Source organism: Mustela erminea, chromosome 18 (assembly GCF_009829155.1).
Source record: "Mustela erminea isolate mMusErm1 chromosome 18, mMusErm1.Pri, whole genome shotgun sequence".
NCBI classification, from domain to species: Eukaryota; Metazoa; Chordata; class Mammalia; order Carnivora; family Mustelidae; genus Mustela; species Mustela erminea.
The window spans coordinates 36,151,213-36,164,039 of NC_045631.1; the positions used below are offsets into that span (position 1 = coordinate 36,151,213).

A 12,827-nucleotide genomic window follows, 5' to 3' on the forward strand; every position below is an offset into this window, starting at 1 on the left:
TCTCCCCCAGTCAGCACAGAAGTCAAAGGTGAAACCCAGACCCTCTGCAAGGGAGCAGGGGAAGCAAGACCACTCAGCCCCAGTGGGGCCTCTCTTGCTGTTTGCATCACTCCAACACTCGCTGACCCACACCTGGGCCCCCCAGGTCTCTGGATCCTAAGCACGTGCTGTCTGCAAATAGCCAGGAGGCAATGGGGCTCACTTTTCATCCAGGTAAGGAGAAGGGCACACCCCCCGCCCCAGGCTGGGCTGCTACAGAACAGTAGGGAAACAGAGGCAGAGGCAGGAGATGGACACGGGAGGCAGCCCAGGGTGCCAGGTGTCAGGGAGGAGTACAGGAGACTCCTGGCCCCCTCCCTCCACGTCTGTCTGGGCCTCCTGGCCCGCCCTGCTGGCTCTCTGAGCGCTAACCCAGGAGGGGACCGGCACCACGCAGGCACTCCACAGCCCCCGGGTTTAGTCTTTGGTGACTCACAGCACTGTGGGGGTCGATCTTGGGACGCTCCATGGCAATGGTGATGCAGTTGAGGAAGATGATGACAAGGACCACATGGTCGAACATCTTGTGGGTGATGATTCGGTGACATAGGAGGCGGAACCTGCTGGAAGACAGGCAAATGCTAGGCAGGAGGTGAGCAAGATGACGGTAAGAGGCCTCGCCCCGCAGCCCTTCCCCCTCCTGGGCCCTCCCAGCCCGGGACCCCTCTCTCACTTGCCCCTAGGTCAGAGGACACTTCTGGCATCCCTGAGACGGGGTCACGGGCTCACCCCCCAGGAGGAGAGGTCAGGGACCCCCTGCTCACCTTGACTGAGGAGGGAAAATGTATGCTGACCAGGAGTCTCGCTCACGGCAGCAGGCAGGCAGCCGGGCTCGGATCCAGACTCTTATCCGCTCCCCTCTGCTCTGTAGAAGGATCACGGGACTTGTGTGCACGACCAGGCCCCCAAGCTCCCCGAGCCTGCCCTGCTCGTCAGCAGTTCGCGGCGCTCGCTGGCTGTCCAGCCTCTGCCATCCTTCTCTTCCTTTATTCCTAAGACCCCCATCTCCCTCTCAGCCCCCTCTCGTCCCCTGAGCATCGCTCACTTCGGTCATCTCCCCCCTCTTCCCCCACACCCCCTCTCCCAGGCTCTCTGCTCTTATCCTCTCTGTCCCCAGCCCGGCCCCGCCTGCCTGGCCTCCTTTTTTCCTTCCCCATGGGGCTTGGAAGCCGTATCAATTATCAAACATTGTCCCCATCACAGCTGTCTGTTCAAAGACACACCTGGGACCAGGAGACACTGGCCCCTTCTCCTCATGGGCTAACCCTGAGGTCCTAGGTCCCTGTGCCCCACCCCTGGAGTCAGAGATGGTGGTGAGGGGCCCAAGGAGGGGTGAATGGGTTAGGGCGGGTGTGAAGTCAAGGCTGGTGATGAGGTCAAGATGGGAGAGGAGGATGGGGAGGGCATGGGTTTGGAGAGATGAGTGATGGGTATTTCTGAGTCACAGGGGGAGGGCCATGAAAGATTCATACGCATCTGCCCAAAACCATCCATATCCACCAGCCCCGCAGATGACGAGGATCTGGGGCTCGGTGGGGCGGGCGTCAGGAGGGAAGGGGCTGCTTGGTGCTCAGCTTCAGAGCTGGCCCCCCTTGAGATCCCTGGGGCATGAGAGGGTATGACAGCAACTCCCTGAATTCCACAGAACGGGGACAGGCTTGTCTAGCTCCCCTCGCTCAATGTCAGGGGTGAGAGGTCACTGTGCCCAGGGGGGGCTCACCAGGTTGCCCTCGTCATCGCCATCATCCCCGTCCAGTGGGGGGTCGTCGGGCCGCAGGGCCCGGGCCAGACGCCCCGAGGCCGACTTGCCATTGCAGTCCTGGTGCTCAGAGGCTGAGCTGCGGCCGCTGGCTGTGCGATGCAGCGCGGGCACCCGCAGCGTGTCCGGCAGGTCAAAGGAGTTCTTGGCCTCCCGCTCCAGGGACCCCCCATGGCGCCGGTCACTGCCCGCCGGGCTGGTCCTCTCCTCTTCAGAGCTCTCCTCTTCATCCTGGCTCTCTCGGCCCTCTCCCGACAACAGGGACCTCCGCTCCCCGCTCGGGCTCCTCCGCTTCAGGCTGGGGGCGCGGCCCAAGCTGTTCCGGCTGGAGCGCCTGCTGGTCCAGCTGCTGGCTGCACTCCAGGGGCTGTGTGGAGAGCTGCGGGCACTCGGCTGGTGGGTGGGGGGGAGTCAAGAAGAGGGTGGTCAGTCACCACCAAGACCTCCTAGCCCTGCACCCACTCCTATGCGCGCTGTCTCCTGTGAGCCTCCCTGGCATCACACCAGGTATCGAAGTGTAAAGAAGAGCCCTGGTTTCATATTACTTAGTTCAACTAGCTGTGTGACCTTTGGCAAGTTACTAAACCTCTCTGTGCCTCCGTTCCTGGTCTGTACATGAGATATGACACTGAGACCTATTCCTTATTTAGCTGACTGGCAGTATAAAGAGACGGCAGGAGCATGGGCCCTGACGTCCGCTCCTGGATGAAAGGGCTGGCTGTCACCGGCTCACAGGACGCAGGGCGTCCCACAAATCAGTTTGGCCATCTGAGACTAAGATTGCTTCTCTAAAATGGGGATAATGAAGATATCTCCATCATCGGCTTGCGATGAGGATTCAATGCATTTAGAATGTTTATGAGCGGTGTCTTAGAACAGTGCCTGGTCCAGGGCACCTGGCTGGCTCAGTCGTTAAGCATCTGCCTTTGGCTCAGGTCATGACCCCAGGGTCTTGGGATCAAGTCCCGCATCAGGCTCCCTGCTTAGCAGGAAGCTTGCTTTTCCCTCTCCCACTCCCCCTGCTTGTATTTCCTCTCTCGCTGTCTTTCTCTGTCAAATAAATAAATTAAATCTTAAAAAAATAAGAACAGTGCCTGGTCCAGAGTCAGTGGGGTTTGCTATTCTTACGATGGGATATTAAGAAGATAAGGACCACCCTCCCCTTCCAAAACAGAACTCAGAGGCTGAGTCTCACACAAGGTCACTGAGTTAAGGGACTGAAGAGTAGGATTAGAACATGGCTCTTCTGCCCCCGAGACCAGAGCTCTACTTGTCTGCTTTACCAGCCCTACTGACCTCCCTGGGGGTTGTCCAGCCTGGGGCTCAGAGGCCATGCCCTCAGGCCCATCTGCTTCCCTCCTCTGTTCCCTCCTGACGTCTGCGCATCTCCCACTTCCCAGCATCCACAGGCACCCCGTACCGGTGACTTCATCTCGTGGGCTGCCCCAGGCTCAGCAGACCCGCTGCTGCTGGTGCGGCGGGAGGCAGGGCCCGGCACCTCTGCCAGGCCGGTGCTCGAACTCTTGGGGAGTGACATGGGTGTGGCAGCCGTGTGGATGATAAGAGGGGGCAGCAGGTTCCTCCGCAGCTCTGGGGGATCCCCCAGGGACACCACTGCTGGGGGAGAGAGGGTGAGACCTGAGACCACCCGAGGCCTGGCCAGGGCCGGGGACGGCTCCCCCAGGAGAAATACTCACAGGCCAAGCGCTTCTTCCTGTCCCCATTGCCATCCAGGCTGGGTGAGAAGAAATCAGGCTCCGACTCAGACTTGGTGGCATCTCCCTAGGGTGGGGGAGCAGTGGGCCATTAGGGCCCCGGCCGGGCAGAACTTAGTGGGAGGGACTCAGGTCTCCCTATCTCCACACGCACACACCACATACAGGCTACGGGAACCAGCAACCACGGCACAAGACATGCACTGGCACAGGCCAGACCACGCAGGTATGGGGCCCAGAGCTCCCCAGGGCCCCCAACCCCCCTGCCTCCCACCAGCCACACCTCAGAGAAGGCCACGGCTCATCCCAGAGCCCGCGACACAACCAGCCTGGCTGGGACTGGCTCCAGGAAGGGCTGAGGGGAGAAGGGAGAGTGAGCCGGCAGGTGGGTGCAGAGGCCAGAGGGAGCTGGGGACCTAAGTGAAATGGTCACTAGAGCCTAAATTCCAATTTGAGCCTCTGCTTTCCTTCCATGGCTGCCCTACCCCGGGCCTTAGACCTGAGGACCCGAGAAGGCGATTGAAAGACCCCCAGACAGAGCAGCTCAGCCCAAGGAGGCCACTGCAGGCCCTCTGCTTCGTCCCCTTGTCTTCCCCAAGACCCCACCCCTTCCCCTGGCCCCATTTGTAACTCCGTCCCTGTCTCTGGGGCAGTTTTTCCTTCTTAGCAGGTCAGTAGGTTCCCTCGTAATTACGCACTTCTCCTTAAGAAGTTATTAAGAAATACTTGATTGCTACTTTTGATAAGGACATAAATATTGCGTAATTGGCATCTCAGGGGATCATTTTCATTAACTCGGTTTACATCCCTAACGAGGCCTCTAATTATCGAGCGGGATCTCCGGGGGGCTGCTCGGGATACACAGCACCGTGGGGTCCCGCGGGGATCCTGGCTCCAGACCGCAGTTCCCGCGCCTGTGCAGGAAACGGCGGAGCAAAGGCTTGGCTTGGGCGCCAGAACGTGTCCGGGAACACCTGCCGGGCCTTCCAGGTGGTCAGGGGGCCAGAGACTAGGAAGTGGATTTAAAATTCTGGTACCTTTCGGCAAGAAGCACCTCCACCCTCACATCCTCCAAAGACTTGTCCTGAGCTGAGGCAGCTTGTGGGGGTCTCCAATAGGGGCTCAAGTCAAGGGGGAGGGGAGAGAGATGGGGGAACACGGTCTGCGGCCACGGATCCCGAGTCCACAGAGACCCAAGGACGTGGACTCCTTGGGGACCTCAGCGTAGGCACACACACGCGGTGTCCCCCACACGTGCACACAGACGATTCTAAGTCCCTTCCTTCTCCCGCCCTTCCACCGGTCCAGCAGGGGACGGGAACGGTGCCCTTTGCAGGTTGATGGGGGCAGAGGCAAAGAGACTCCTCCTCTCAATGTCCTTTCAGGGAGGGGTGCAGGGGGAAGGGACTTAAAATCGAAGCAAACCTCACGACACCAATGACCACCACAGCTACCACAGTTGCACAGCAGCTGAGCGTGAACACGACCACAGAGACGCAGAGGCAGAGTGGAGGGGGCACAGGGCACAGGGAAGGGGGGGCATGCTGACTCGTGATCGCGTACCTACCCCCTGGGAGTCGACAGGCAGCTGAATACAGCTTAACTGTCCACTCGCATCTTCCCGTTTGCTGATTTCCTACAGGGAGACGGGGAGGCAGGGGACGGGCGCTGGTCACAGGCGCTCAGGCTTTCAGACATCAGCAGTGTCGAAAGAGGATGAAGAAAAGGGTGGTGCAAACCAGGCGGGGGTGGGAGGGGGACGAGACACCATGGGTAGGGGAGGAGGAGAAAGGGGACAGAACGGCCTTCGAGAATTCAACCACAGGCCCTCGGGCCAGAATGAATCTGAAGGATGAGGGCAGAGGCCAGGAGGATGGGGGAAAGGGCAGGGAAGGAGACTGAGCCCCCCGATAATCCTAATAACGACAGTTACCGCTCACTGAGGGCGTGTCAGCCCTCCCGAAACTACCTTATTAATGCCACCAGCTAGCCTCTCACAAGACGGGAAAGGTGTACCACCAATGTCCCCTTAGGGACAACACCTGAGGTTTGGAGAAGCTAAGACAACTGCCCCAAGGCACGCAGAGAGTAAGAGGTACATCTGGGCCTCACACCTGAGTCTCCAGCTAGCCTTTCGCTGGCCCCCCCACTGGCAGGGGGCTTGGGGAATGGGCAGACAGGCTGGGAAGGAGGAGGGGACGGAGGCAGAGGCTGGGAGGAGGCTGAAGGCTGGTTGTTGGAACGGGCTTCCCCACTCCCACACGCCCAGCCTGTGTCCCTCCAAATCAGACCAGGTCCAGCTGCTCCCACTGGGATAGGATGTGACAAGTAACACTGGGATGACAGCTATGATGTTGTTTAATATCAATTAATGGCCTCACACAGGGCCTGCCGCCTGTTCATTTAATTGAGTGTGTGGATGATGAATATACAGGCATTCAGGGCACTGCCCCCCACAAGTCAGGCAATCATCAGCGGAGCCAGCCCAGCCCCCTGGGGCTCCTCCCTCTTACCTATTAGCCAGGTGGCAAGGCCAACCGGGGGCTATCCTTGAGCCCTCCTGCTAGCGATGCCCCACAAAACGGGGGCGGCCACTTCCTCCACCGAGGTGGGTTGCCTCATTTGTAAAAAAGCCGACCATCACAATAGCAAAAAAGCAGCCTCTCCTGCCAGATTGTGGGGCTGCCTCAAAGTGCCACGTTCAACCCCCTGAAACTCATACACGAGAGCGCAGGTGTTTCTGGAGGCATCCGGGTCACTGGCATTGAGTGACTGGGCCTTTCCTTCCCCATCGAGGTGCTGGCCTGCCGCATGCAGGACAGCGGGCCGGTGGGCCAGCCCCTCCTGTGGGTACCCCAGCGCCATGCCACTGCTTCCCCCAACCCCCATCCCCCAGAGGAGGGTGGATCTGGGCCTCCTTTCTCCATCCCACTCCAGACTTGAAGCACCAAGCCCTGAGTGGGACCCTCCCCTACAGACATTTGTGCTTGGCTGGTTGAGGAGGCTGTGGCCCCAGGCCCGACCCTGCCTACCTCAGGCTGGGACAGCCACAGGCTCCAAGCAGGGCCAGAATGACCTGCCTGCGTCCCCAGCAGCACTTTCACTGCTGCCTAGCAACCAGGCAGGCCCCCGGCTCCTCAGCACTCCATTTAACAAGGTGTTTGCTGAAAGGGGTGATGGTGGGGAGGGGGCTGTCTGCTCTGGGCACCTCCAGGCCAGCAGAGAGGAGGGAAGTAGGCTCCGGGTGTTTTCCATGCCCCCTATGGAGTTCCTTAAGAATTTTCCTGAGGATATCTTAGCCATCAGGAATGATGTGTTGGAAGGGGCTGCAGGACCCCTGTCCCCTCTCGGCTCCTCTTGCCACAGGCCGAGGGCTATGGCTGAGAGCAGGGGGCGTCCACAGAGATCCTGGTTCTTAGGGGAGTACGGTGGCACCCCTTAACTTTCCAGGCCCCAGGGAACCCCCAAGTGCATGCCTTGGGCCTCCCCACAAAGAGGCCCAGCCATCCCCACAAGCAGGCTGCGCCGCCCCCCAGCTGTCCTCACTGCCACCCTGCGGGAGGAAATGCCATCCCGGATCACTACAGAACCCGCGCGGCTGGCAGCAGGAGAGGGCCGGCATGGGCCAGATGCACCCGCGTCCCCCCAGCCCAGCCGGCCTACGGGGAGCAGCCCGCCCTCGCCAGGCTGGGAAAGAGTCGGAAAATAGATTTTTGTTTTTCCACCGTGTGCCGAGTATTTATAGACCAGGCCGCAGCGGGAGTTTCCATCCGGGTCACCCGGAGAGAACTGGACCAAGAGCTTTTCTACGCCCAACCCGGAGCATTTCTAGGTTGGGTCAACCTGCCTGGGAAAGATGCCTAGAGGCTGGGCTGGGCCAGCCCGGAGCTCGGGGGAGAGGGGCAGAGCCGAGGGAGAGGAACGGCACGCAGCACTTTGGGCAGAAGCTGAGCCCGGGCACAGCAAGGGCAGGATCAATGCAAATCAATATTAATTGATGACGCCGCCTGTGACGAAGGTGACGGAGCCTGGGCTGGAAATAGGACGCTCATCTCTGCCATGCCTGCAGCTAATTGGGCTCATTTCTCACCCTGGGCAGCTTAGCCCTGCCCGGGCCCTGGTGGCATCTTCATCAGCTCAGCTGGAGCTCAGATGACTTGCACGCACGCTTTCCCCCACCCCTCGGCTCAGATGGATCCCCTCCGGATGTCCCCGAGAGCATCCATGCTTGGGATCCAGCCGTACCCTCGGCCAACTTCTCCAGCTCCCCGGGGAAGGTTCTAGCCAACTTTGATGCTGGAGCCCAGCTGAAGTCAGCAGCTGACCTGGGCCCGGGGTGTCCCCCACTACCACCCTGTCTCCCTGAGGCCAAGGGGTTGCCGGAGACCTGGAGCCTTCCACCCTAGCCCTCCACCCCCACCCCAATGCCCAGCCCGATGGGCATTTTCTACGAGACCTCCCAGGCTCCCGCAGCTGACGGCTGCGGGCAGGGGGTTACCTCCGCCTGGAAGCCCTCCACCAGAATGGCGACGAGCAGATTGAAGAGCACATAGTTGCCGAAGGTCATGAGGGCAATGAAATAAAGGGCAGCCCAGGAGGACGTGGAGGCCATGCCGTTGTAGAGCACCTTGTTCCAGTCCTCCTGGGTCAGGATCTGCAGGCAGGGGCTGGGGCTCAGTGTCCTTGCCCAGGGGCACCGCCCCCATCCCCCCAACCCTGTCCAGCCCTGCCTGGTTACCCTGGCACCTGAAAGACAGTGACGATGGCCCAGAGCAGGGAGTCGAAATTCTTCCGGTCCGGCAGCGTGTCCCCGTCCCGCTCAGATGCAAACTTGCAGCCGAAGAGATGCATGCCCAGGATGCTGAAGACACAGGAGCCACGAGACGGGGGTCAGGGCAGCAGCGTCCCCTCCCCCCGCCCCTCAGGCCTTCCCCGCCGCCAGCCCGGGCGCCGCACCTGCCCTCACCTGAAGATGAAGATGAAAAGCATGAGCAGCATGCAGAAGGTGGCCACGTTGTCCATGGTCTTCATGAGCACCACAAGCTGCCGCTGCAGTGCCGGCAGGAAGCGCACCAGCTTCAGCACCCGCATCAGGCGGAAGGTCCGCAGCACCGACAGGCCACCCCCCTGCTGGCCCACGATCTCCCACACGCTGTAAGGAGGGCAGGGAGCCTGAGCTCCCGCGTGCTCTCCCTTCCCCCTGCCCCTCCCTCAGAGAGGGCCTGGCAGTGTTGGAGGGCCCGGACAGGCCCATGCGGCGTGAGCCCAGGGGGGCCCAGGTGGGCCCCTGGACCCCCAGACAGGAGCCCCTGAGAGGGAAAGAGGGGACAGCTCCAGCCCTCTCCACCCTCAGGCCCGAGATCACACACCCAGGGCTGCTGAGAGCCCTTTCTCAAATTCCAGCCAAGGCCGTGGCCTCTGGTTACGGAATGGTTGCTTTGTTCTCTCCTAACAAAATCAAAAGCCAATTCCAGAAAGCAATAAGACAGCTCTCCTGATCCTGGGACCAAGGGGGACAGAGCACTTTCTCAGGGTCTTAGAAACCCTAAAGCAAGTGGCAGGGGTCTGAGATGGTTTCCAAGCACTTTGCAAGCAGGGACAGCTGGCCCGGCCTCACACCTCCTTCAACTACTCCGCAAAGCCAGCTCCCCAGTCCTCACTCACCCTGGGGCCTGCATGGGGTCAAGGGCAAGAAGTGGAGAGAGGAGAGTGGAGACCAGACAGGGGTCTGGTCAAAGGAGACTCGAGGCCAAGTTCAGCCTGAGCAAGGTAGGGCCGAGAGAGGCTGGTCGTGCACACAAGTCCCATAATCCTTCTACAGAGCAGAGGGGAGCGGATAAGAGTCTGGATCCGAGCCCGGTTGCCTGCCTGTGGGTTGGTGCAGGGGGAGGGGGACTGACTCCAGACCCCCAGAATCCATGCAGAGGAACAGGTTGCATGGCTTCTTGCCCCACGGGCATTCCTCTAGATGAGCAGCAGTGGAGGGGCGGTCCTACCTGATGACAACAATGACACCATCAAAGATGTTGTAGGGGTTCTTGATGTAGCCAAAGGGACCGTACACCAGCAGCTTCAGCAGCATCTCCAGGGCAAAGAGGCTGGTGAAGACGATGTTGCTGATTTCCAGAGCGTTGGTCAGCTCCTCGGGCTGTAGGGCAGGGCGGGGAATGAAGCAGCCGGCGCTTATCCCCGAGCCCCTCATTCCTGTCCTCCCTAGCACCAGGCCACTGGGAGAGGAGCCATAGGAGTAGCACGCTGGAGCTGGGTGGGTGAGCAGGGGGGCCACGGTGGGGGGGGACACTCAGGTTCCAGGGGGGACCCTCCCCCAAAATGTCCATGATGAAATGCATTCACGGATAGCCACCACACAAAATCCCAGGTCTGGGTCTCAGATCCCAGGACCATAGGGCTGAGCTGTAAGTCGTGCCCACCTCCCGCTAGGACCCCTGAGACCCGTCTCGTCCCATGCTGTCCTACCAGCCTGTCAGGCCAGGACCAGCAGCACAGGGACGCTGGCCGATGTCAGAGGGTGATTGCCAAGGCCCCATATGCCTACACAAACACACAGACACACGCAAAGTCACATGTGCTCTACGATTACTCTGTGGACTTGGCAGCCTTCTCCTGGACAACTGTTGGCTACGCTGCTTCCTTCCAGACACATGCATACACTGCACAGCCCCACATGGTCCACACACAAATACACGTGTGCTCACAAACACGTGAACATGCAGGCACACGCACACAGACGCACGCATGTGTGTGCAAACATGCTGATGGGCAGAAGGGAGAGTCACAGGAGGGTTGTCATAGACAAGGAGGCACCGGGAGCTGCCACCTGAGACTTGGACATCTCATTAATTCCCAGCCTGTACCCTGTCCACTCACTGTGTGACCCCCAGCAAAATTTTCCACCTCTCCGCCCAAATGTAAAACACTGGTGGTCATCCCTCCTATGCTTCTACCCACGGTCTGATCTTGGGACCAGAGATGCATCCTAGAGTGCTCATCAGAAACGACACATGTCTGCTATTCCAGCTCACTAGTTACCTCGCCCCCCTCCTTCTGTTAATATGAAGTGCCTACTGTATGCCTAGCAGTGCCTCAGATATTAAAGGAACTGCAGAAACACGCCCACTGTGCTTCCTGCCTCCCGGAGCCCAGAGTCTCGCTGGAAACAGGTTGTGCACAAAATAGCCGAATAACTACAAGTGGCCTGAGATTCTTAGATGCCAAAATAAATTATCCAGACTGTGAATCCAAGAGCCTAGGGGAGAGACGGTGAGGGAGGAACACGCTGGGAAAGCTGTGGTCAGGAGGCAGTGCTTGAAAAGGACTCTGAAGGGTATGTGGGGTGTCTCCAGGGAGAGGGGTGCAGGGCTGGTCTGAGGGTTGGAGATGCGAGAGGAGACCTGGTTGGCTCAGTGGAGCCCATTATCTACCTTATAGGTCTCGATCCCCCAAAAGCCCAAGTTTCAAATCAGCTTAAGAAGTTCGAATTAAAATAAATAAGCAGATGAAGCCCTTGGTCCATCGGCCATCTCTCCCTGCTGACCCAGCTGCCTCACCTGGCAGGCTGCCCAGGGAGGTCACCCAAGCATGGAGCCAGGCCAGGGAGCCACCAAATGTATCCTAATGGCCTGACTTTATGGGGCCAGACTGAGTAGGGGAGTCCTGGTAGGAGGGGCCTTCTGACAGACAGGTGAGGAGTGTTTGGGGGTCAGTAGCTACTCCGAAGGAGAGACACTCTCAGCCTGTGCTTGGATTCTTTCCAGAGGCAGCCCTGGAGGGCAGAACCAGGGTCAGCATGCAGGGCTGAGAGCCAGCTGTGGGGGCCAGTGTGGCAATGAGCCCATGGGTCTGGCAGATCTCGAGCCAATCCTTGCTCCCCAGACTGCAAGTGGAGAGGGCACTGTCCCCTGACCTAGTGTGTGGGGCACAGAGAGATAGGACTTTGGGTCCCCCCAGCATAGCACAGTGTGGGTGATGGGGAAGGGTCACTGTCAGGGCAGCAGGAGCTCAGGGCTCAGACCCCTCCTGATGAAGCAGATCTCCACTTGGGCTGCCAAGTGCCATCTGCCAGGGGACCGTGGTCAGCGATCCTGCCTCCCTGTCACTGTGCCACCTGCCCAGCTGTCCATCCTTACATTAGATAAAGGTGATAAGCACAGACCACACAGGTGTGACGCTGTTGAGGGGAGCAGGTTCTGAGGCTCACCCTGTGTCTTGCCTCACGCCACCCACACGGTGGCCCTGGCACCCTCGCTTTACAGACGACCAGAAAGGTCAAGCGCTATTGAATGACTGGTTCAGAGTCACAGGGCAGAAACAACCAGGGAGTGGGCCCCAATCCCAGCTCATTCTGACCCTGATAATACTGGGCAGTCCAGATTCAAACCCACCCCTGCTGACGGCAAGGGGCGTGTGAATCCCGACCCACAGAGGGATGGAATTCACAAGGTGCCCTCCGAAGTATATAAAATTACATTTCACGTGAACTTAGATGTATCCAAGATGAACAAGTTGATCTGAAAACACAGCCGAGGTGCCCGTGCAATGGGTGAATTTTACAGCACACAAACGATGCCTTGGAAAGGGGGTCCAAAAAGAAAAATTAATAAAATGTTTTTTAAAAAGTAGCTGAAAGCACAGTAGCATTTGGTATCTCGAATTGACTCTATCAGTGACTCTTAAAAGCACACCCAGCACTGGGCATGTAGAGGGGGTATTTCTGGCCTTTCCTGATATCATCCAGGGGGGTCACAACTGTCTGTGCCTGAAGGCTCTTGGCCCATGGACACCTGCACACCGAGCAGGAACCTCGTCAGAAAGATGAGCACAGGGCTCCCCCAAGGCCTGCATCTTCGGTCCCAGTTAAGGGGACGGCAGCAAAGGCTGGAGTCCCCGCCGCAACCCTCCAGACAGCTTTGGGACTGGAACAGCAGAAGGAAAGGAGAACCAGCCTGCCCTCCATCTCTTGCGCACGCTCCCTGCGCACACCTCAGGGCCATGCCCATGTCCTCCCAGGGCTCCGGTATCCCCTCATAATCCATGGGAAAAGGCTCTCCTCCCTGAGACAGGTCTGCCCAAGTTACTAAATTGGAGGCTGGGAATGTTCTGCAAAAGCAGGACCAGGACACACAGACACAATCTTAGCAACACGGTTGCCCCAGGGACCAGAGCCATGATCACAACCACTGCAGCAGTAAAGGGGAGGGGAGGGAGCCAACTTCTGCTAGTCCCCTCCCAAGGCTCTGCACTGGCTGATTCCTCCCTCCCTCCCAGGATTTCATTTCCTCCAGGCCTTAAAGACA

At 59.1% G+C, this 12,827-nt stretch overlaps 1 protein-coding gene across 38 annotated transcripts in view; it reads right to left on the minus strand.

The window, feature by feature from the left end:
* CACNA1G (calcium voltage-gated channel subunit alpha1 G) overlaps positions 1–12,827 on the minus strand; it is a 62,735-nt gene that overhangs the window by 23,799 nt on the left and 26,109 nt on the right. For 14 of the 38 annotated variants that reach the window (XM_032320492.1, XM_032320481.1, XM_032320473.1 and 11 more), the window contains exons 10-19: positions 9,510–9,661; positions 8,480–8,665; positions 8,260–8,374; positions 8,012–8,167; positions 5,081–5,149; positions 3,496–3,580; positions 3,219–3,412; positions 1,760–2,191; positions 804–904; positions 476–599 (exon numbers count right to left, since the gene is read on the minus strand). In XM_032320492.1, the coding sequence (XP_032176383.1) occupies positions 476–599; positions 804–904; positions 1,760–2,191; positions 3,219–3,412; positions 3,496–3,580; positions 5,081–5,149; positions 8,012–8,167; positions 8,260–8,374; positions 8,480–8,665; positions 9,510–9,661 (1,614 nt within the window). Of the gene's footprint in view, positions 1–475; positions 600–803; positions 905–1,759; positions 2,192–3,218; positions 3,416–3,495; positions 3,581–5,080; positions 5,150–8,011; positions 8,168–8,259; positions 8,375–8,479; positions 8,666–9,509; positions 9,662–12,827 lie in introns of all 38 variants that reach the window. The other 24 variants (XM_032320467.1, XM_032320466.1, XM_032320491.1 and 21 more) reach the window with 3 other exon arrangements.